The sequence below is a fragment of the Neophocaena asiaeorientalis genome, unplaced genomic scaffold (genome assembly GCF_003031525.2).
Source record: "Neophocaena asiaeorientalis asiaeorientalis breed wild unplaced genomic scaffold, Neophocaena_asiaeorientalis_V1.1 scaffold39, whole genome shotgun sequence".
NCBI lineage: Eukaryota > Metazoa > Chordata > Mammalia > Artiodactyla > Phocoenidae > Neophocaena > Neophocaena asiaeorientalis.
In genome coordinates this window covers 3,990,060-4,012,589 of record NW_020175670.1, presented here as the reverse complement: position 1 = coordinate 4,012,589, position 22,530 = coordinate 3,990,060, and the positions used below count along the sequence as shown (strand labels likewise).

Here is a 22,530-nt window from a genome sequence, read left to right as displayed (position 1 = left end):
GGAATTACTCCCTATACGAGGCAATTTGCCGAAATGATGCCTTAATAAATGTTTAACAGCAGAATTTCTAGTTTGTAGTAAGTTAAATTACAAATATGACATCACTATTTACATTTAACTAAAAAAAATCTAATGAAACATTCTAGTAAGTTTAAGCATGGTGGCATTTCTGACAAAGTTGATCTCTACAAAATAATCATCATTGCTAAATATGTACAAATCTTATGTTATTGCCCATCATGAATCCAATTTAGGGCCAAGGTTATATGAAACGAGAGAAAACTTACTAAGACTAAATTTTGGAGCGTTGTTTTACGTGTTAAATATTTTCTTCCTACAAGCCTATGGAATACACTGAACTAGGCAAAGACTGTACTGTCAAGAGACTTCAAGTCTTGCCCTTCAGACTGCTAAAAGCCAACAGAAATCATCTTTGACTCTATCTAGGGTAGAAGGAGGCTTTATTTTCTTAAAAAATGCTTAAGAAGCATCAGCTCTGAAATCATTACCCCAAAGGCATTTGTTAATACATGAAAGTTTCTGTTATTTTCCTTTGTTTTGCTGTACTCTGAGGAGATAACCACCATACTTTCTTCTGCTGGAGCTGGAAGTGTACGCATGTAATATCTCCCCATGTTAAACAAGTGTTAAACACTCCTACAGGGCAGGCTGCACAGTATAACCATGTTATGGTTCCTATAACCAAAGAGTGCCCAGAGGAAATGCCAACAGAAAGGTTAAGTTTTCAGTAATCACTTTTTCCTGTGGAGTTTGGCAGAATTAAGAAACTGCCACATGTCTCTCCTACTGTAACCACCTGAGTAGTCTGATGTCTCACCGTTTCTCCAAACCTTTCATATATCAACAACTCTCTACAATGCTGACATTCCAGTTGTCCATCGGGAATGTTTAGGGGAGGGGATGTTGATAAAAACTCGGTCGGGGTTAAGGATCCTAAGAGCACATACACAACTTACTGGAAGTAGTTTAACAACTGGCTTCACTCAACAAGGCTCTTGGTATTCTTGAAAACATGACACATTATCCAAAGAAGAAACGTATTTCTGTTTTCACAGTTAAAAATTGCAAATAAAGGAATTCCTATTTTTAAATTTCTAAACATGTTAGAATTTTATACCTGAAAAAGAATCTTGGAGATCATCTGGTCTCACCACCCTCAATTTAAAGTGTTTGGAATATTGGAAAAGAATTGTCTAGGGTCACATGGTGAATTAATGACAAAGCTAGGACTACGACTCATGTCTTACAACTGCACATCAGTGTTAAGAGATGTGATTTTCCCAGGAGGAAATTTGTTTCGGTGCAAACTTAATCTAAATGATGACAATATTCAACTCTGGATACTACTTTAACATTTGCCAGTCTCAAACCCACCCTATCATAATACATAATACATAATTGTTAATGACCATGTCACCAATGGATACAGGAAGAACAATATTCTTTTACGGTAGTTATTCTTTATAACTACTGCTTGAAAGTGTTTAAGGACTTGTTCCAAGAATAAGAAAAAATCTTATAAAATGCAAAAGAAAAGAACACCTAGATATCATCCTAGTTTTCTGTTCTGGTAAGTTCACAATCAATAATTACTAATTTGAAGAACTTGCTTATTCAACTGGACGTTGGACAAATTAAAAAAGGATGTCAATTACCAAACAGAACCCTCTAAAAGTAATATTTATGAATGAATGCAGAATTTGTGTAAAAACAAACATCACCATAAATCTGTTAGCAAGTATAATACAACAAACTCTAGAATCACAGTAGGCCTTTCCTTCTCTCAGCTGGGATAACTGTGGGTCGAACATATAAACGCAAAATGTCAAAGATTATGGTTGAACCTCTCCTGCCCCGGCAGCAAAACGAAGAGGCCTGTAGCAACTGTGGGGAGGAGAGAAGAAGGCCTCTTTTGTCTAAGGGAACTGCGAGATCTTCAGATAAAAAAGGGAAGATGCAAAATGGCATTCAGCCCTGGAAATAGTAAATAGGCTTCTTAAGTTAGCAGTCTGCCCTTACAGCGTAAAAAAGCCATTACGTCAAATGCCTTTTTAGCTTCATTTACCCACATAGTTTGAAGTCAATTTTAGTCATACTCTCTACTAACCCAAAGAACATCTGCCTCCATCTATTTCTCTTTGTAGACCCTGCATATGGGAGTAATCACATGCTTTTAAAACTTTTTACCAAGCGGTCGTTTATTTGGTTTTAAATAAAGGCATTTTCATAATTCAATACCCTATTTTTATAGTGGCTTACTGCTTAGAGACAGAGCATGAGTGGGGAAGGGGTGGGCACAAACCAGAAAACCCAAAAGCAAGTGCCCTTGCTTGCATGGTTAAGATACCAACATTTACCAGTCTTACTTGTAGATAAAGATAGTTGGAAAATCTGATAGTAGGCCAAGGTCAGTCAGCCAGGATGATATTTCATCTTTTGAGCATGCCTTTTTAGGAAATGTAGAAATTAATTTTCTCACATTACCCTATAAAGTGTTTCAAAAAGGCTTTTGAGCAGTTTAGGCAAGAATACCTGCAAGTAAGAAAAAAATGGGTGCTCAACAAGCACATTCTAAAGGAGCCTGATAAGAGTATTTGATGATATTTATTATCTCCCAGATTTAAGAGTTTTGTGTCCCTACCTCCTTCCCATCATGAGAAATTTAGATTGCTCTGTGACTGCAAAGAGGAGAGATGATAAAAAGAAATCAAAGGGCTAACTATCAGAGAAACAATAATATTTTAACTTGAAAACTGCCCAAGGACAGGCTGCATGTTTTAACACATGCAGGCTGTACTCTGACTTCACGACATTGAAGAGGGAAGTGTATTTGTACCTTATTACCAGAGCCAGATAGAGACCTTCGGCAGCTCTAAACACTGAAATATTATTGGGCAGAGCCCCTGCCTCATAGGTAATTCCAAATGAAAAACAATACCAAACTATAAAACACAAAACGTACATGTATGCTAAAATTAAAATAGCTGCCTTCTAGATTAAAAAAACTCCCCTAATAAGAACTCCCCAAATTATACCAAAATGTTAGCATTAATTAAATCTGTATATCATACTCTAATTAAAGGGAAAAAACTCACCCATAAGCAACTCCAGCTATGGTGCACTTCTTAAACTGCATTACATTGCATGTCAAAGTACCAGTTTTGTCAGAAAATATGTATTTTACCTAAAAAAAAAGTTTAAAAATTCTCATTAAAATTTCAGAGGTCTTTTTAAGCCAGTTTTTAATGAAGGGAAAAAGCCTTACATTATTCTTTCTATCAATTTTGTTACACTGTAGGGGCACAATGAATGCTATTAACTGACTACTTTCTGCACATCATTAAGGAATATTTTCAACTATTTCTTTTCGTATTTTAGCAATGAATCATATATGAAAGCTAGTCTCTCAAGCTAGCAGAAAAACTACAGTCATATAGAAATCTGTCTTAATATGCTTAATATGGTCTGAATTTCCACTAGTAAGTGCCTCTATAGCTACTTAACATGTATAGAGCACTAAAACATCGGCATTTCTCAACATAACAAACAATTATGGGATTGGCGATGGGTTGCAATTAAAATTAACTTCATACAACATCTGAATTGGTAAGAAAAAGGATAATTCTGGCTTAAATGCTATTTGAAGAGTAGGAGTTAGCAAATGGCAATGGTACAAAAAAAGAAGAATCCTTTCTTAACTAATACATATAAATGAATTACAAATATACACATATATGTGAATATAGTATGAACTATAAATCTCAAATTCCTGCTTGACTTATACAACTTCATTGATAAACTAACTTTTCCTTCCTTTCTGGTCAAAAACTATACGCAATCTTAATACTGGGAGTTTATAACTCAAAAGCACTCAATACTTTACATACTAATCAGATTATATACTGAAGGACATCTTTCTGTGTAATATCTTACCCTGAGAACAGAATATGCATTAAATAATGTTCTTTCACTAAAAATGAAAATTGAAAGTTAGGTACTGACATGTATTTATGCCAATCATTCAAAAAATGGAAAATTAGAAGCTGTCAATTCATCTGAAGTTGCCGCATATGGCAGAAATTACACCAAATCTGACTTCCAATTCAACATATCAATAAGAAATTTAGTTTACCTGGCCAAGCTCCTCATTCAGATTAGATGTTCGAGCCATAGCAGCAGTGTCTGTGGGTTCATAGTGCATGTCAAGATCCTTTTTAAAAAAAAAAAAAGAAAGAAAGAAATCCTTGAATACAACTCATAATAAGAGATTTAGTACAATTTTATTTAACTGGTGAGCAATGTATGTAACACTCTCATCTCCTTTCATCACTAACCATTTCAGTTGATTTCCTAAAAAATACTCAATACAGAATACCATATTTCACAGTAAGGGCAGAACAATATGGTAGGTAGAACATGTCTCTGGAATCAGGCAATCCTGGTTTACTATCATTCCACCATTTCCTAGGTATGTGACCTACTACAATATAAGGATTAAATAAGATAATGCATGTGAAGTGCTTCCTACTGTGTCTGGCACAATGCTTTACATGAGCTAAAATAACAGCAACGAAACATTGCTCAAATAATTTAGACTTTAAATCCCTGGAAAAATTACTTAAGGGATTCCATCTTGTACTTCTTGGTCAACTTTCTTACACTGTATATACTTGAAAGTAAAGAACATTTTATTGACAAGCCAGGGTTTACTGATTTTCACATGTCAAATGAAAAGGCCAGATCTGATCTCTCCTACATCTGTATTTCATACTGATCAACATCGGTTCTGGAACAGGTACATTGTTTTAAGAGGGATAGTAAACAAATGGGCAATATTTAGACAGTAGTAACTGCAATAGGGATTAAGCTGGAAATCATGTCAAATGAAGAATGGAAGGAGATGGAGGATACTTAGAGGGCGGGGATGACAGAAGAATAGGCATGATAGCCAAGTTCAAGTATTTTGCAAGGCTGTCATTTGGAAACAAGATTAGACATGTTCATAAAAGATCTATTGGGAAGAACTAGAAGAAAAGGAAGGCAGTTACTAATCTCATTTCCACACAAGGAAGAAACTACCTGGTAAGGGAAGACCTGTCAGGAATGTTGGAAAATCTCTGCATATTAGAAAGGCAGTTGAAAAGCATAAGCCTGCTGGGTTCATCCAATACTAAAATTATATAATTATTTGAAGCAAATATTACTTTTGAAAATCCAAATAAAAAATAAAGTGATTGACTAGTTATTTGATTTTCATAATGAGCTACCTTATTATTTCTGTAAGTGGAAAACCTTCAATAAGTTTCAATTGTACTTATACAAATTTTATTACACCATTTTTTAAGCAACAAATCTCCTGCATGAAATTAGCTATGCCTGCAACTCATTTCAGATTTCTAAATTATACTGATCTTTCAGCAATGAATTTAGAGATTAAGGGTTGAAGTGGATCACTTACTATGGAAAGATAATGAACAGTTGCGAAAGTAGCATATTTTTAAAAACCCTAATATTGTTCATATTGAAAGATTTTCAAGTGATTTTAAAAAATCAAAAGCCATATAAAAATCAAAATAAAAGAGAAAATTAACTTTCTGGCAGATTAGGTTTAAAGACAATTTACATAAATTCATTACTTTTAACTTTGGTAAAAATTACTGAAATTTAATTGAAGAAGAGTAAAATTTTATAAACAAAACATTTAGGAAACAGATGTCCAGTACACTTTTCTAAGATTAAAAAAAATTGAGAATAAAAATTAAAAATAAAAATTCAAGACCAGCTGAAATTGTTTACAGTGCGGAAAAATAAACTACAAAGATTTATAAAACATGATAGAAAACCTGGTTGCTACAAGTAGTGAATACGGTATTATTTCTATAGTGCTCAACTGTTTATGAAGTTGTTTGCTATATCGCAAGCGTCCTTTGATCTATATAACCGCTGTGAGATGCAGGTAAAGCATGTTTTATTTATTCCCATGTGATTGGCCAAGAAAATAAGTCTCAAAAAAGTCAAGTGGCTTGGCAAAGTTCACACAGCTAGTAAATTATAGAATTAGAACTAAAATCCATTATTTTAACTCTAAACCCTATGATTCTCGTTTTCCCCAAGATCACTATGTAACCAAAAAATAGGTTTCCTCAACTACAGACCTATTTTCCCCAGCATGTCTGGTCTGTAAACTTGTATGATTCTGAGATGAGAGACTCTGTTACGATTTTCACATGTCAAATGAATTTATTACTATTATATTAGGCTCAAAAATATTTTGAAATGTTGTCTTGTAGTCAATAAAAAGTAAGGTATAATTAAGATTTTTTTCCTGAAAGAGCAAAAGACCCTATCAGGAAAAAGGACAAAATGTATGTTTCATGTAATAAAAAACAATAATAATTCATATTTACCCAATTTATGAAGTATGCCTGGGTAAATTTCACCACTTCTAATGTAACCAACAAGCTGATAGGAATGAGATTATTGAAAAGGATGATGAAGGTCAAGAAATTCAGTCCAAAATTATTAGCACCACCATCTGTTGGGGGAGATAGGAAAAAAGTCATTTACAGCTTTATATTTTATTTGCATTAACCAGTATTTTAGCATAACAAGAATTTTCTGTATTATATAGTATATCTAAAAGTGTGGGAGGAACACTGTGCTGATAACATGTTCTTATTCTCAAACACAGTCTTCAAGATAGAATGGCATTATTTGTGTTCAAGATGTTGTGAACCTTTTTAAGAACTGCATAATGGTACTAAAAAGAGAAAGTACTACCACGTATTTCAAACCCATTCCAAACATGAAGTTTAGAGATATTAGGGATAGGACTGAGGTAGAATCTCAACCAGGTAGAATCACTTTCACATGAATTTTTTTTTTTTTTTTTTTTTTGCGGTACGTGGGCCTCTCACTGCCGTGGCCTCTCCCGTTGCGGAGCACAGGCTCCGGACGCGCAGGCTCAGCGGCCATGGCTCACAGGCCCAGCCGCTCCGCGGCATGTGGGATCTTCCTGAACCGGGGCACAAACCCGTGTCCCCTGCATCGGCAGGCGGTCTCTCAACCACTGCGCCACCAGGGAAGCCCTCACATGAATTTTTAAAAGGCATTTCCAGTTTGAAGGATGTCTTAAAAGCAAACAAACAACTGCAGCAAAACCAACCCAGGTAGCTAAAACAATGTAGGGCTAAACCCTAGGTAAGTTCAGCTCTAGGTAAATTATATTCTTCCTCTTCAATAATGTAAGTAGAACAGTTATCCCAGATAATCTCTAAAGTATATGAAGAAACAAAATGATGGTAGTCTTAACAATTCTAATGTTGAAATAGCAAACCAACAACTGTTAAAAAATAAGAACCTTGGAATAGCTACAAAGCTAAATCAATATAATAAGAAACAACTGAGAAAATCAGTTGTGATATAAAATTTTACTAGAATTTGTTTTCACACACTTGGAAATTAAGTATTTATTGGTTAAGTGCTCATCAAAAGGAAATGTAAACTTACTTCCCAGAAATACTCAGTAAAAAGATAAATGATCCAAAAAGGAAATTACTTAATAGTACTTTCCCTCAGAAAAGATGACTATTGAAACAGAATTCACTGCAATCATGAGTTGAAATGAAAGTACATTCAATTTAAACACTTTAAAAACATGTAAAATATTTTTTTGTGCTTTAAATATACTCAATCTGCTTTCTTTACCAGATACCTATGTAACCACTTGTGTTAAAATATTTAAAAGAATTAATAAAATTAAAATAACATTAATAAAATAACATTTTATACTATTTTAGAGTACTCACTATATTTTTAAGGATTCTGAAATTTTAGAGATTGTAACATTTTACTTACTTTTACTGGAAATTGCATTGAAAAATAAAGATTAAATGCCCAGTTATCTTGGCAACAAGGTTTTCTTTTTAGAAATTGGAAATTCCAAGATCAGTTGTGAAACAAATACATGTTTTAATGAAAGAAAAAATAAGTACAATAAGTACTTTAATGCTCACAGTTTAGATTGAGATACCAGTCCTTTCCAGAATGCCTTCGATTCCAAATGGCTGAGCCCACAGAACAGACAAGAGACATGGCAATCAAGATACAAAATAAAATCAAAATTTGTACATTTGTAATCCGTTCTACATTTGAGAGTTTAAGTGGTGGACTTGTTGAATTCTGTAAAAAGAAACAAAAGATGAGTAATAAGAAATGTGTACAAATGATCTAGTAATGTGTATCTAGTATTTTGGTAAGGATGATAAAGTCAGTCACAATTCAAAATCTACACATGTTTCAACACATGAGAATTATATGGAAAACAATCAGATGTAATAAGCTGTCAAAGGTTAACCACCTCTTTTCCTTCACTGTATCCTTTTTATCCAATCCTTTTACTACAATGTAAAGCAGGAAGAAAGAAGGAAATAACATTCCTTTTGTAGACATGGCTTTTGCATTGTGGCAGGTGAGATGAACAATGGTGCATTACCTGACTACCTAAGCAAACAGGGTGGACTAAGGCATATAGCATCTCAGCTCCTGAAGAGAGGCAGAGAAGGTGACCTATGTACCCATAGCCAGAGACCTGGAAATTCCAGACTATGAAGACAACATTTAAAGGATCTCTGGTTTCCAGATTTTTTGGTGGCATTTAGTAATTGTTTTACTAAACACAGCAGCAATCTAAGTAGTGCTATCATGAATAACAGAGGCAAGTTTCCTGAGCTGTATTTAATGATAAAAAATGATCTGTGCTAACCATGGCATCCACGTGACAGAAACTTAAATGTCAAAAATCAACATAAAATGATGATTTATAGAATTTATAGAATAGTTAGGGGTGGAATCATTAATAGCAGTCCTGCTTGCCTGATGATAACACCTTTGTGCCTTTACAATGTACAAAGTTATCAGCCCTCAAAGCAGATTTTCATTCAGTACCTTAAAACTGAGTTTTCCACACCTACCTCACCACTGAACACTCATGATATTAGAATGTAGAGAAGGAGCAGCCACAGGCATGTGTAAATGTTACAAGTGCTAGGATTAAAGCTGATTAAAAATGGCTTAACATAAAAATGCTGTGAAAAACAGTCAACATAATAGTTTACTATTAACGAACAGTTACAAGTTTTTCTTTCAATTTTATAAAAAATAAGTTCTAAAATGTGATCCTTGTAATAAAATAAAATTATAAGATAAATAATGCAGAGCACTCATCGTTACAAAGACAACTTTTGTCAATCATTGCAAGTCAGTAAATGCTGCCAATGGACTGGTATGCAAAATCACTGGGTGTTCATGCCTTGGTGATCTCTGGTGGAACGTTCTAGTGTTCCTGCATGGAGTGAGTCATTTCACAGCCCCACTCAATGAAGAATGAGATCTGGATATAGAGTGTGGGGCTCAGGTATCTATGACAGATGATCTGCTAGGTTTAGGACTACAGCACCGAGACCTACAAATAGCATATTTTCAAAAGACTTGGCTCCAAAAGGTTTTCATAGATAAAAATCCCACCTGCATCAGCTTGGTGTCATGTCCAGTGTAGACAACTATTCCATGAACCCACTGTGTATTTCTCAATTGAGCGCCTCGAAGAAGAATCTGATCTGCTCCCAGGGGAACAGTGCTATGACAGATTATGTTGACATTAGAAATGACATTTTCCAAAACGCTTAAGAATTCTACAGCCACTATATAGCTCCAAGAAAGGTCCTGTTATGAAAATAACCCTTCTTACATTTTACTTTATTTCTAGAAAAGAAGTAATTTTCCTACCAATAAGAATAATCTTCTTACACAAGGACAGCTGGAGGGAAGCATTTCAGTTGCTTCTTCTTACCACCAAAGCAGCCACTACGTACAACTTCATTATCCAAGACAGTAGGCAACAGTATGGAATTCAGAGGCTCATTCTCAAACCTCTTGAAGACTTTTCCTGATTTAGCAAGTCCACTTAGGTTTCTGAGATATTTGAAAGTAGTGAGATTAGGGGATCTGTTCCCCCTCCTCCACCTTCCTTTAAATTAAAAATAGCTTGTGCACAACAAAGGTTCAAAAAAATACACAAGGTAAGATAAATACACAGATCTCATCATATACTTGTACTGCCATCCCTGCCCTCCAGAGATTAAGTCTCTGTATTAAAATCTCTAGGACATTCATTTATTGTATTTGAAGATCAGTCTTCCAAGAACTGTGAATAAAATCGTAAACATCTAAAAGTTTTAAACACTCCTCTGAAATGACAGCAAATTGAGGCTCTCCATTCCATATGATTTAAACTACATCTTTCATGAGTAAGGGTCAAGCGGGGTCTTTTGTGGGTTTTTTGCAAGGCTACCCACCATGGTAGGCTGTGGGTTGATACACCCTCTCATAGAGCTATCAGAAGGCTACAAGCTATCGCAAATATAGTGGGACTCTTAATGGAAACGTACTACATAAAATTTAATGGCTCAAAGATTCCTATCACTACTGCTTCATTTTACTGATTAAAAAAAGCAAAAAAAAAAGTCAAATATAAATAAAAATTCATAAAATAAAAATTCCAGAAAAAGGAAGAGGCAATTCCCCCAAGAAAAGTCTCCAGAAACACAGAATTTATTTGTCAGAGGACACAAATAGAGACTGAAGCTTTCATTTCTGGTGGATTTTTATAATCCAGTAGGTGTCTAAGGCTAGTAGTAGCTTGGGCCTGGGACCTTCTTTTAGGAACTACACAAATGTCACTGGCTCAGATGAAATCAACCTAGATAGATGGGTAATGACAGCACCTGAAGCCTTCTACTTAAGTAAGTAAATTCTTAGGATTAGTGTATTCCAATTTAGTCAAAGAACACAGCAACCATACCTCTCATTCTTCATGTACAACAACATGCCTTTCAGACCCATCTTAAGATCTGGGGTGCACTTCAGGGGTGGGAGTCCTCAGGCCTAAAGCAGGTTTCCAAGAAGTTCTTGGGAAGCTGCTGGATTATGCTCTTGGGCACATATGTGCCAACTGTTTCTCACATATCTGATGGGGTATAACATGGCAACTGGCACCTCAGCACTTGTGGTGTGCATTGATCGGAATTAGCTACAAACTCTTCAAAAGAAAAAAATGCTTTTCAATTACAAGGACTCAACAAGAATTAGTTATTAGTTTTTCATCAGAGCTGGAATTCCAAAGTCTCTGGCATTAGACAATGACCCTCATCCTTAATGGCATCAAACTACATTAATTCTAAACTAAGCGGCTCTAAGAGCGCTGGGTAATCACTGTAGAAGTCAAATGTGCTACAGGCACAAAGATACTGAAAATCTGTTTCCACCTTTCATGTAAATTGAAGCCTATTATATAAATGCTATCTGTACCCCAAATCTTGGCACCATCATACAAAGTTTCTCCTTCACTGTGTGGATTTGCTTGGCATCGATTTGCTGGGGAACTGATAAGAAATGGAAGCTGGCCAGTTAGGAACGTCAGGCTACAGAAACACATTACTTGTATAAATGTCCAAATCTATCATTAGTCTATGTTCATGGAAAGATCACGCTGTGAAAAATTTAGAACAATATACAATTACTTCAAAAATTACAGGAAAACTTTTGGTGGATCTGAATGAGGATGACAGTTCAGGGTACTCAAGTGTCCTTTAGAATTCAAATACTGTAATAATGGAATACAAAATACTGAAAGCACCGATAATCTCTCAAGCTGGTGGCGTGAGCTAGTGCGCTTAGCTGCATTTAGTTGGCCACTACAAATGCCTAGTAGGAAAGGAGAAGGGAAGCAGAGGAGACCCCACCCTTCCTGCCAAGTTCTGCCCCATTTCTTTGCTCCCCTTTGTAACAGAACTCCTTGAAAAAGTTGTCTGTTTTTCAACGCTTCTTCTGTTATCTCAAACCCACTCTCATGAGGCTCTGCCTGTCCTAATAGAGTTCAAGGATCTCCACTTGCTAGATCCAACTGTTAATTCTCAGACTCACTGTATTTGACTTCATGGTACTTGACCATAAGCAACATGTGACCCACTTTAGTCACTCCCTCTGCCTTGGTACGGTTTCTTCACTCTCTTGGTTTCCATTCTACCAACTTGATCTCAGTCTGTTTTGCTGGTAACTCCTCTTTTCCCAACCTTAATGCTGGCGAGTCTTAGGACAGCCCTTTCCACTTTTCTAACTATACCCTTTCACCCTTGGTGATGGCTTTAAATATCTATACCAACTACATCCAAATTTATCTCATGAACCCGGACCTCTATCACAAATTCCAGGCTTATATGTTTAACTGCCTCCTGATGTCTCTGTTTGGACATCACAACTTATTAAGTCCCAAACTGAACTGCTGACATTGCCCCTTGAAACACTTCAGTGGATCCCCATTTCACTCAGAATAACACCCTTATAATGGCCTACAAAGCCTTGCATGCTCTGGCCCACTATTCTCTCTTAGTCCTTCTTCTACTACCCGATTCCTTGGTCATTCCACTCCACACACACTGGCATCTCTGCTGTTCCATAAATACTCCAGGCACTTTCCCACTTTCAGATGATGTAACAATACAGCTAATAATTTGCACTGTCTAGAATCTTCTCCCTCTAGATATTCAAATGGCTGACTTCCTCATCTCCTACTCACCTTTGCTCAAATATTACCTTCTCAATGAAGCAACATTTACCTTCTGCAACCTCACTAACTAAAAGTGACTCCCTCCCAAGAATTCCCAATCTCTTTTATCCTGGGCCATTTTTTCCAAAGCATTTAATCACTTTCTAACATGGTATAAAATTTTTTATTTGTCATTTTATTGTTTGTCTGTTTGCCCTTCCCTTACTGCAAGAAAGTTAGCTCTCAAGGTCAGGCAGATTTGTCTGCTTTGGCCATTGCTGTCTCCTTAACGTCTGCAACTGGCCTGGCCTGCTGGGTACAGGTTGAATGGATGACGGAAGAGGCAAGAAACAGGAGGGGAGGGGAGGGGAGGGAAGGGAGAGGGGTAGGAAGCAGGTATAAAAGATGACTACAGATAACATGGCCTAGAAAAGAGCATATGCAATTACACAGAGAAGACAAGAAATTATCCAGCAAATTAACCCCTGTGGGTAGAGTCTGAACTCCTTAAGGCATCTAGAGATTACAAGAAAGCACCTGGGCCATGGAGACCGACAGTTAAGCCTATAAGGTAAGTATTCTGGCCAAAGAAGAAACCACTAAACAACGCGCCAGAAGCTTGGCATATCCGTGAAAATATCCAACTCCTAGGCAGGCAGGAACCCTGGGCAAGTCTTCAGCTATACCATGTGTACAGGGTTAAGAGCATTTTCACAAAAGAACTCTGGGTAGAATACAGAAATGCTTAAGAAAAAGGGTTTGGGTTATCAAACTTAGAGTACAAGAAAATGTGTACCTAGGTCAATACCCTGTAACACAGTGACTTCTGTGTTTTTATGAAAACCGATTTTACATACCTGTGTCCATCAAGCCTTATGTTTCCAACAAAATCGTAGAGATGTCTGTTTGGACTTTCACACTCAATTCTGCCAGAAATTCTCATCAAACTGTCAATGTCTTTTATATCTGATGTTGCTGGTAAGCCCTGTTTAGAAATTTTTAAATAAGCAAAGAAAATATTAAATAAGTTGTATGTGGGAGGGAGCACGGAATTCTGAATTCATCCACGCCTTAAGATCTAAGAGATCCCACGGTTTTATAAGCAATTACCCCCCCCACCTTTGTCAAATCAAAATTAGGGGATACCTTCCTCTCTACTTAACATATATGTTTTTAGCAGAACAGGGCAGCTTTTGTGAAAACTCTAAAATATCTTAAAGAGATTAACTAGCTAGCCTCCAAAGATATTTTGAAATAAGTCCTCAAAGAACTGTTTGCTTCCAAAAATAAAATTAATATTTGGCATTATACAGTCTAAATCTGTCTGCTGAATCTCAAAAAGGGAATGCAAAATAACTAGAATCTATACCCAATCTATACCCAGTAGTTATGTTTTTGTTCTTTTAGTTCACTGAGAAGGAAAACTCCAAAACAGTTCCTCCCTCTGGCCACCTACAACTGGCTGGAACTGAGCAGCCCTCACTTCCTGTGGCAGGTTGAGTTCAGGTGCTATGAGGACGACCTGCTTCTACCACAACCCAACCTTCCCACGTGTCATTTTCACTATTTGTCTAGAACCCAAGAGAATACATTTTTTTAGTGTCCCTTTTAAAACTTTAAAAACCTTACAGTGACTTTCTATTAGGAGTGGTATGAGAAATAAATAGAGAAATCTAACCGATTCCCTGAGATTAGTGAGAATTTTAGAACAGCAATGGAAACTGTGTCTTTTCCATATGGCAAAGCCAAATAATATGGGCCAGGAGAACAGAAAAATAAATAAGCTAACACACATGAAAGCACTTAGAGCTACTAATGCTATCATCAGTGTGTTGGCTATAACAGAAAATGTTAAAAATATTACAGAATGGTATCTATATGATGGACCACATTTAATTAGGCAAGTAAAACTGAATTTTCCATAATATTTAACTATTTCAGTTTATAAAACCACTTCACTGCGGCTCAATGAGGAAATATTTGCAAGTAGACAGAACTGCCTCAACTCAAGACAATAATACTAAGAAATAAAGCTATAGGGGTTCAGGAGGAGCCTCCTCAAAATGTGTCACTTTTGGAGCTTCCCTGCTGGCACAGTGGTTGAGAATCTGCCTGCTAATGCAGGGGACACGGGTTCGAGCCCTGGTCTGGGAGGATCCCACATGCCGCGGAGCAACTAGGCCCGTGAGCCACAACTACTGAGCCTGCGCGCCTGGAGCCTGTGCTCTGCAACAAGAGAGGCCGCAACAGTGAGAGGTCCGCACACCATGATGAAGAGTGGCCCCTGCTTGCCACAACTGGAGAAAGGCCTCGCACAGAAACGAAGACCCAACACAGCCAAAAATAAATTAATAAATTAATAAACTCCTACCCCCAACATCTTAAAAAAAAAAAAAAAGTGTCACTTTTGCATGAGGATTATTTTGAGCTACAGGCAATGGAGATCCTGAGGGTTCAAGGGAAACTACTGTCCTTCCCTTAACTACCTAGAAGAATTTAAATTGGGGATTTTTCCCAGAGAAAAGTTATTACCAGAGATATATTTTATTTAAGTGGACCCATCCATCTGGCAGGGCAAACACCTAATTACCAAACATCTGCTCTTCTTATCATCCTATGAATGACCCTCCTGTCCTTGGAAGCCCCAGGACCCTTATCCCATTCCTTACCTCAGAATGGCATGTATACCTCATTCTACCTTTCTGTTTCTGAGCCTCTCATGCATGTGGGGTTCCTATACGTATGAAGTTAAATTTGATTTTCTCCTGTTAATATGTCTCATGTCAACTTAATTCTTAGACCAGCCAGAAGAATGTAGAAGGGTAGAGAGAAGTTTTCTTCCTCCCCAGCAAAGCTCTCAATACCATGTAAGAGAACAGCAATAATTATATAAACCTATATTAGATCTTACCTGTCTAATTTTCAAGTTTGTTTCACCATCTAAGTTGGATGTTTCAATGTAGCACATGGCCTGCGGCTCACTGTTTTTTAAAATTGAAAAGCACAAAGATTTAGTGGGGGAAAGAAAGCATACTAATAACTTATTTAAATGCTCAGACTCACTGAAGCCTTTCATTCTAAACAAAGGTTTAGTCGCCTAGTTTCTTGATGTCTTTCATTCTAACCACAAAATGCTGTGAGGCAGACCCCATGCATGAAAACTCATGGATCAGATGTGCAGCCAGCAGGACCCCAAAGCAACTTCCTGACAATTAGTACTGATCGTTAAGATAATGTAAATAATTAGATTTGTCACATTTTACTTAAATTGTTCATCATATAGACACAACACAGACTGTATCTGAAATGTAAAGCAGTTTTGTGTCCATATATATCTTTAGCTCAAAAATATCAAGTGAGATTTCATGCTCATAGCCCACATGTAAATTGATTAAGCGGTGGATTAGAAAATTCCAGATTATTGCTTCTATAAACTTGCATTTACATGTTCAGATTGTATTGTACTGCATCTTTAGAAAAGGTGAATAGGATCATATGAACCGTAATATTTACATTTCAAGGCTACTTTAAAAAAACTGTATGAACAGATTTTACAATGAAAGTGGATATACACTTTCTTCCCCCTATTTTTTCTGTTTTATTTCTTAAAGTTGCTTCAGAGATTTGCATGGCAGCAAAAGCTAAAACTAAAATTAGCCAACTTGGCTATGTTGCTCCTTGACCTGAAACTAGGAGATACATTCTATGGGTCCCCACCAGAGTGTTTTAGTCAAGTTTGGTACACAATGACTGGTATAAGGGGCCCATGCTCTCCAGTTTTATCACAGGTACACACCCGTGACTGTCATATAACCTGACCCTTCACGTGCTGACTTTGCTTGCTCAGCAATTACAGACAGGTGAGTTTGCAGCCCAACTGTATAACTGATCCTCAGCTATAAGGAAAAGCATTTTGAAGTTAAATTAACCTTATTAGCACTTGCTTATATAAAAAGCCCAATTAATTAACATCCTATAAGTAATTATGAATGTAATTTCTGATAAGCATGGGTACTCACAGTTAGAGATTTCTAAGTCACTAACACCTGGAATTTTCTAATCAACTTCCAATTTGTACATGTGTAAAGCAGACGATTCTGAGTTTCAGAAATGAGCACACAGCTTAGTTTTATGGCTTGAAGACTTGTGAAAAGTACTGAAACACATGGTCATTAATCAAATATTTTACAGATTCATTTTAAAGTAACTTTGCAAGTTCTTAATTTTTCTCTATGGGCTTTTTTTTTTCTTCTATAAAGGCTGATACTTTTTCCCAACCAAGTTTTGGGAAAACAAGTTTTTCAATATTTATATCTTCACTCTATCAATTAAATAAGGTTTAATTTTTTATTACTGTCATGATAGTAATTTGGCTTTGGCAATTGCTCCCAATTAGTAATTTACTTACATATACATTTGAAATAAAAATGGTTTATAAAACCATTATAAAACACATCTGATAATACAGAAGCATGATGACAAACAAATGTTAAACGAACAATGCCAATTCCATATTTTGACAGTGAAATGCATTAAATTTCTACTGCTCAATATAACCAAGGCCACTCTCATATCAAAATAAGACTAACGTTCTAATTCTATCTTGTTTTCCCCCACAAAATAAGGTCCTTTTCTAGGACCTTAAATGGCTAGGAAGTTAGAAAGTTAAATAGCTGGCTTCTTTTTGAAGTGGTGCAAATAAAATATACATCCAAATTCAGAACTTTCTTAATCTCTTAAGACAACTGTTACTGAATAAGTTCTTGACAATACTGTGAAAAGGCAGCAAGAAGTCTCAGACGAGGAGTCATGCTAGATAATAATTATTTCAGCAAATTATGATAACATTCAAAACACAAACTAGAGAAGGGCAAAGCAGGCTTTTTGATTAGTAAGTGGAAAAACGAAACAAGATGCATATCACAATACAGACACTAGTAGACAGCTGAAATATATCAGAGTAACGTGCATTTTGTCACTAGTTACAAGTGGGATAAAAACTGATCCCAAAGCATGCGGTACCAAACGTACAACATCCAGCTTTGTGCAGGGGGTCCTCTGTAAACCCTATACAAACCCAAATTATAGCATAACTGCTGAAGGGATTCTATTGAACTTATAGAAAATTTCAAATTTAAGACATGTTTAAAATTGTAAAAATTTCTCGATAACTGTCTTTCATGTAAATCTTAACATTGTGCAAAACAATATCCTGGAGAGGTAATAAATTAAGCCTTGGCATTTAGCCAACTTGTTAAATATGAATATATCGTAATGATGCATAGGCAGTTACAATCTACCTTTACCGGCATGCCTCAAGGACTCTGACTCCTATTGATAACAACAGGAGCTGAATTTGCCCACTTGAGGGAAGAACGTCAATCAACAATGTATTCAAAAAAGGCCTTTGAAACACCTGTGAAACATCCATCACCAAGAAGTATAAAATGTCTGTGTTTTAACGGAAGAGATACAGAGCTCAACCACCTCTGGGTGCAAACTGTTTTCTGGTGTAGGGTGAGGATCCACATACACACATCCTGTACAACTCAGTGGTTCTAACCTTGAGGACAAGCTGATGAGATCTGCTGGGAGATGTTCCCCATTGGTCACTTTCACTATTTCCCCTACTGCCACCTACAGGTCCCAGTCCAAAATAATTAAAACGGAAAAAAATGAATAACAGAGAAAAACAAACAAACAAATGGACAAAAGAGACAGAAGGTTTGAAATTATTATAGAAAATAATACATGTTAATAACAATGTCTAATGCCAATTTTTTCAAAACTCATTTTGATCAGGTCTAAAGGCACAAGAAAACAGAATATTTAAGGATCATTTATTTGCTTTTAAGCCCAATTTTCAATTTTTAATGCAGAAGTTTTTGAGTTCTAAAATTTTACTCACAAGCATATCTTAGCAAATTAAATAAAAACATATTTTTCTACAGAGAGCTACTTTATCTTATAGATTTTCCTTTCTCCAATTCCTTACTCTCTTGCCATCTCTTACATGTCCACTCCTACCCAAGAAGAAAAGAAATAATGGTGGAAACTATTCTTAGGCTTTTGAGAAACAAAGTATACTATATTATTTCTCCCCCTACACCCACTCTAAAAAAAAACTTTGTTAAAGTTTCCTGATTCCAAAACATTTTCAAAGTTAACTGCATAAATATCTTAATAAATTTAATGTAAAGCTGCAAAGGCATGGATCTTGGGAAGTTAGAAGTCATAATTGCAGCCTTTTGAATTAGTTAATAATAAATAAAGCCTTGGTAATGGATTGTCTTGGGAGGGTAAGCCTTTGAATCCAGTAGAAAATTTTCAGAGAAGGTATGAAACAGACATGCCAGGAACCTGTTTGGAATTGAATTAGTAGCTTGAGTTATTTTACTGTATTTTATACTTTCTAAACCCATATATGTATTTTTTGTTATATGGTAAAATTTCAGTTTCTTCATTTCAAAATGAAAATCAATGAAACACAGTAACTTTCAACCATGTTCATGCTTTAATTTCAAACTACTTCAAAGAACATGCAATATTAGCAATTAATAATTTTTTAAAAATCAGAAATTAAAATATCATAAACTGTTGTTTATGCTTTTTGCATTTAGCATGGTGCTCACTTGCTGGTGAAAATCACCATGTCCTTATTTTGATAGTGGACAGTGTAGTATATTGAAGATACTAGATTAGTATCTAGTTGGAATTAGTATCTAGTTGGAATTCCAATTAGTTGGAAGTTAGGTATTCCAACCCTGACCTAGTCACTGGCTAAAGTGAAATGACTGAAAATAAGACTTAAAAGTCAAAATTCCTCTTTCTGTTAAACGATGGCAAAACCTTCTACCTACTTCTGAAGGCTAATGTAAGTTCAAAAGAGCCAAGTAATGCAAAAGCCTTTTGAGAAAAAAAAAAAAATTTTAAAAAACCAACAAAAAAACCCTTGAAAGGTGGTATTTTTGCCACTTGGATAGAAATATTTAACAGCACAAGCTTCATACTTTACTTTGATTCTATTATAACAAAAAACAATGAATCAGATAATATTTTTAATTTTTAAATGATTATTTGAATCATCTTTGTAGAAGTTAATCATGGTGGATGCTATATTAAGATACAGAAACTATTCTCATCTACCATTATTGATAGTCACCAGTAAATGTTTTTAATGCTGAGAAAATAAATACTGTAAAAATGTTTTAGAGTTTAAGAAATACAAGCACAGAGCTTATTGGGAGTCTGGATTGGATAGAGGCAGATAAAAAATATTTTGAAAACTTTCAACTTAGAATTAAATATCAAGTCAACGCAGTATAGTCAATTATCTTCATATTTTTGAGCATAAAAAATGAAAATTATAATTAATGTTTCAGCATATGATGGTCTTTATGGTAAGTTATGTCTCTATGAAAAGTTTAATCAGAAAAATATCAATAGTTTCTGAAATTGCTGGAATGCTTTACTATCCTTTTGAACTTTGTTATATGACATTCAGATGGTCCATCATCCATTAAATTTATCAAACTTTTACTTAGTATCACCAAGTGTACATCGTTCTGTTGGTTAGCCATTCTTAAAACTTAAATGAAAGATTATCAATTTAAACAGAAAGGAGAATCAGGGAGTTACTTCAACTACCTGTAGACTTACTTCTATAAACATCTGGCGAACTCTTACTTGCTCAATTAAGTTTCACTAACTTGTCATAAATTCAATCAGTTTAAATAATGACCTGATTAAACAGATTTTGAAAAAAGGACACGTTCATATTTATATGTGGATTTTACAAATAAAACTGTCCAAGGAAATGGTGATAAACAACCTCTAAAATAGTAAAAACATTTTTCTTAATTTATATTAGGACGAGTTTTACAGTTTTTAAACCTAAAACCATTTGAAAGTCACATTCTTTAAAGTGTAACAGTGCCATATGTTCTGAATACTAATTCATGACTATCTTAAATATCAGCAAAACAAAAATTATCTAAATTCAGTAATGGAAAGAACTTAAAAGAAAGAGCAAAGTGCTTTAATTTTTTTGGTTGGAAGAGTATAATATTTCAAAAGATATGATGATAAAAAAGAAATCATTTATCCATTTTCTTATACCAATGCACCATAAAGATTGAGAAACGTGGAGGGATACACGAATGCATCATAAAGGAATTTATCATGAACAAGGATTACAAGATAAAATCAACAGAACCCAATCCATGTATTATATAAAATAAATGATAGGAAATCTTACAAGAGTTAGTAGTCTACACAAACAGATATGGACACATCCATAGGGAGAGTAGACTCTTAATTGTAATTATAATTTCTGAATTATAAAGTATAGTACCTATCACTTATTCTATATGGCAAACATGAAAGAGTCCTTTAAATCCAATCAATTTTTAACATTTAATTCAAAATCATTAGAGAGGTTTAAAATTCTTCGTTTATTCCTTATTTCCTTGGATAAATCACAAGGTCAATGCAGGGTAGAGAAACCATCCTCTACACTGTTTGAGCATCAGTAGGTATCTCTACCTTGATGAGAGAAGTACAGTGTCAGCAGGTATATACTCTTTGCCTTTTATTATAACTATATCTCCAACATTTACCTGAAAGAAAACTGGGAATCGGTTAATTATCTGCATTGAAAATAGTTACAAATATACAACCCATTGTATTTAAGCATAGAATACAGTAAAAATGGTTATTGGTAAACAAGAACCACTTATCTTCACAAAATGGCATAAAATTATTTAGGAGTGAGGCCAAGGATGGGGTAATCCTTTAAAAAACAAACATTGTATTTTTATTGTACCGGCTATATAACCTAGCTTAATAAAAATAAATTTTATCCATTCTGTCCACTTAATTGGCATCTCATCTTCTCATTATTCTCTCCCTATGACATAAAAATAAAAAGGAGGAATTTACCAAATGAAATCTTCACTCTGTTTAAGGAAATCTCAAAACTACTGGAAAGACTATCATATGTATATACATGATACTACTCCTCAGATGACCTTAGTTATAATTCATAATTTAGAGGAAGAAAATGAGTCTTCGATTCTAAGTTATTTCCCAAGATCACAGAGGAAGAGCTTAGACTCAAACCCACATCTGACTGTCTGCAAAGCCTGATTTTGCATAAGCAAATATAATGAAACAATCACTGTATTTTAAATTAAAAAAAAAACAAACAGCTTAGTCTCTTTCTCATTTTACTACCTGTTAGCATTTTTGTGAGCATGGTCTGAAGACAAATTAAAGATAAACTATGTCCAGAAACTTAGAAGTAATTTAAGGGATAGGTTTGTCACAGAGCTTTTGGCAAACTAATTAACAAGTTGGCTTGCTGACCAAATTCAGCAAGTTACACTGATGGCCACACTCCCATTATATTATGAAAGCTGCCCTCACTTTTAGTAGCCAAATGATCCTAAAAGCACGTTTTAATAATTAATCAGGAAAAGAAAAGCCCTTTTTTGCGGGGGGGAGCTTAAAGCCTCTTTGTTCTCTCCCCTCCCTAATTTTCCTTGAACCCCCAAATAACACTTTACTTGGGGGGAGGGGTGGCAGAGAATGATGTCTTCAGTGGGAATCACAATATGAGACAGCCCCCTGTGGTTTACTTATATACTGGGGGAGGAACAGGTTAGGCAAGGTTGGAGGGGACTGTCTCATCTACGGTATGTATGCTGGTTATCCAGGTAGGGAAACTCTGAATGCCTTGATTTGAAAGAGGTTTATTTCAGATGAAATCTGGATTATCTCAAATTGACAAATTGTCAGGGATCTTGGAATCGAACACCCCCTTCCTCAAAAAAGGGCACACTGGGAAAATAAAAAAACAGCAAGTATAGGTATAAACTAGCCCTTAAAAAAATGTGTTGTGATAG

At 35.4% G+C, this 22,530-nt stretch overlaps 1 protein-coding gene across 4 annotated transcripts in view; it reads right to left on the bottom strand.

The window, feature by feature from the left end:
• Window positions 1-22,530, bottom strand: part of ATP8A1 (ATPase phospholipid transporting 8A1) — a 235,545-nt gene that overhangs the window by 148,767 nt on the left and 64,248 nt on the right. For 2 of the 4 annotated variants that reach the window (XM_024731618.1, XM_024731620.1), the window contains 8 exons: window positions 21,170-21,243; window positions 15,537-15,606; window positions 13,483-13,610; window positions 9,547-9,658; window positions 8,037-8,202; window positions 6,429-6,556; window positions 4,154-4,231; window positions 3,117-3,205 (listed from right to left, as the gene is read on the bottom strand). In XM_024731618.1, coding sequence (XP_024587386.1) covers window positions 3,117-3,205; window positions 4,154-4,231; window positions 6,429-6,556; window positions 8,037-8,202; window positions 9,547-9,658; window positions 13,483-13,610; window positions 15,537-15,606; window positions 21,170-21,243 — 845 coding nt within the window. Of the gene's footprint in view, window positions 1-3,116; window positions 3,206-4,153; window positions 4,232-6,428; window positions 6,557-8,036; window positions 8,203-9,546; window positions 9,659-13,482; window positions 13,611-15,536; window positions 15,607-18,188; window positions 18,263-21,169; window positions 21,244-22,530 lie in introns of all 4 variants that reach the window. The other 2 variants (XM_024731619.1, XM_024731621.1) reach the window with 2 other exon arrangements.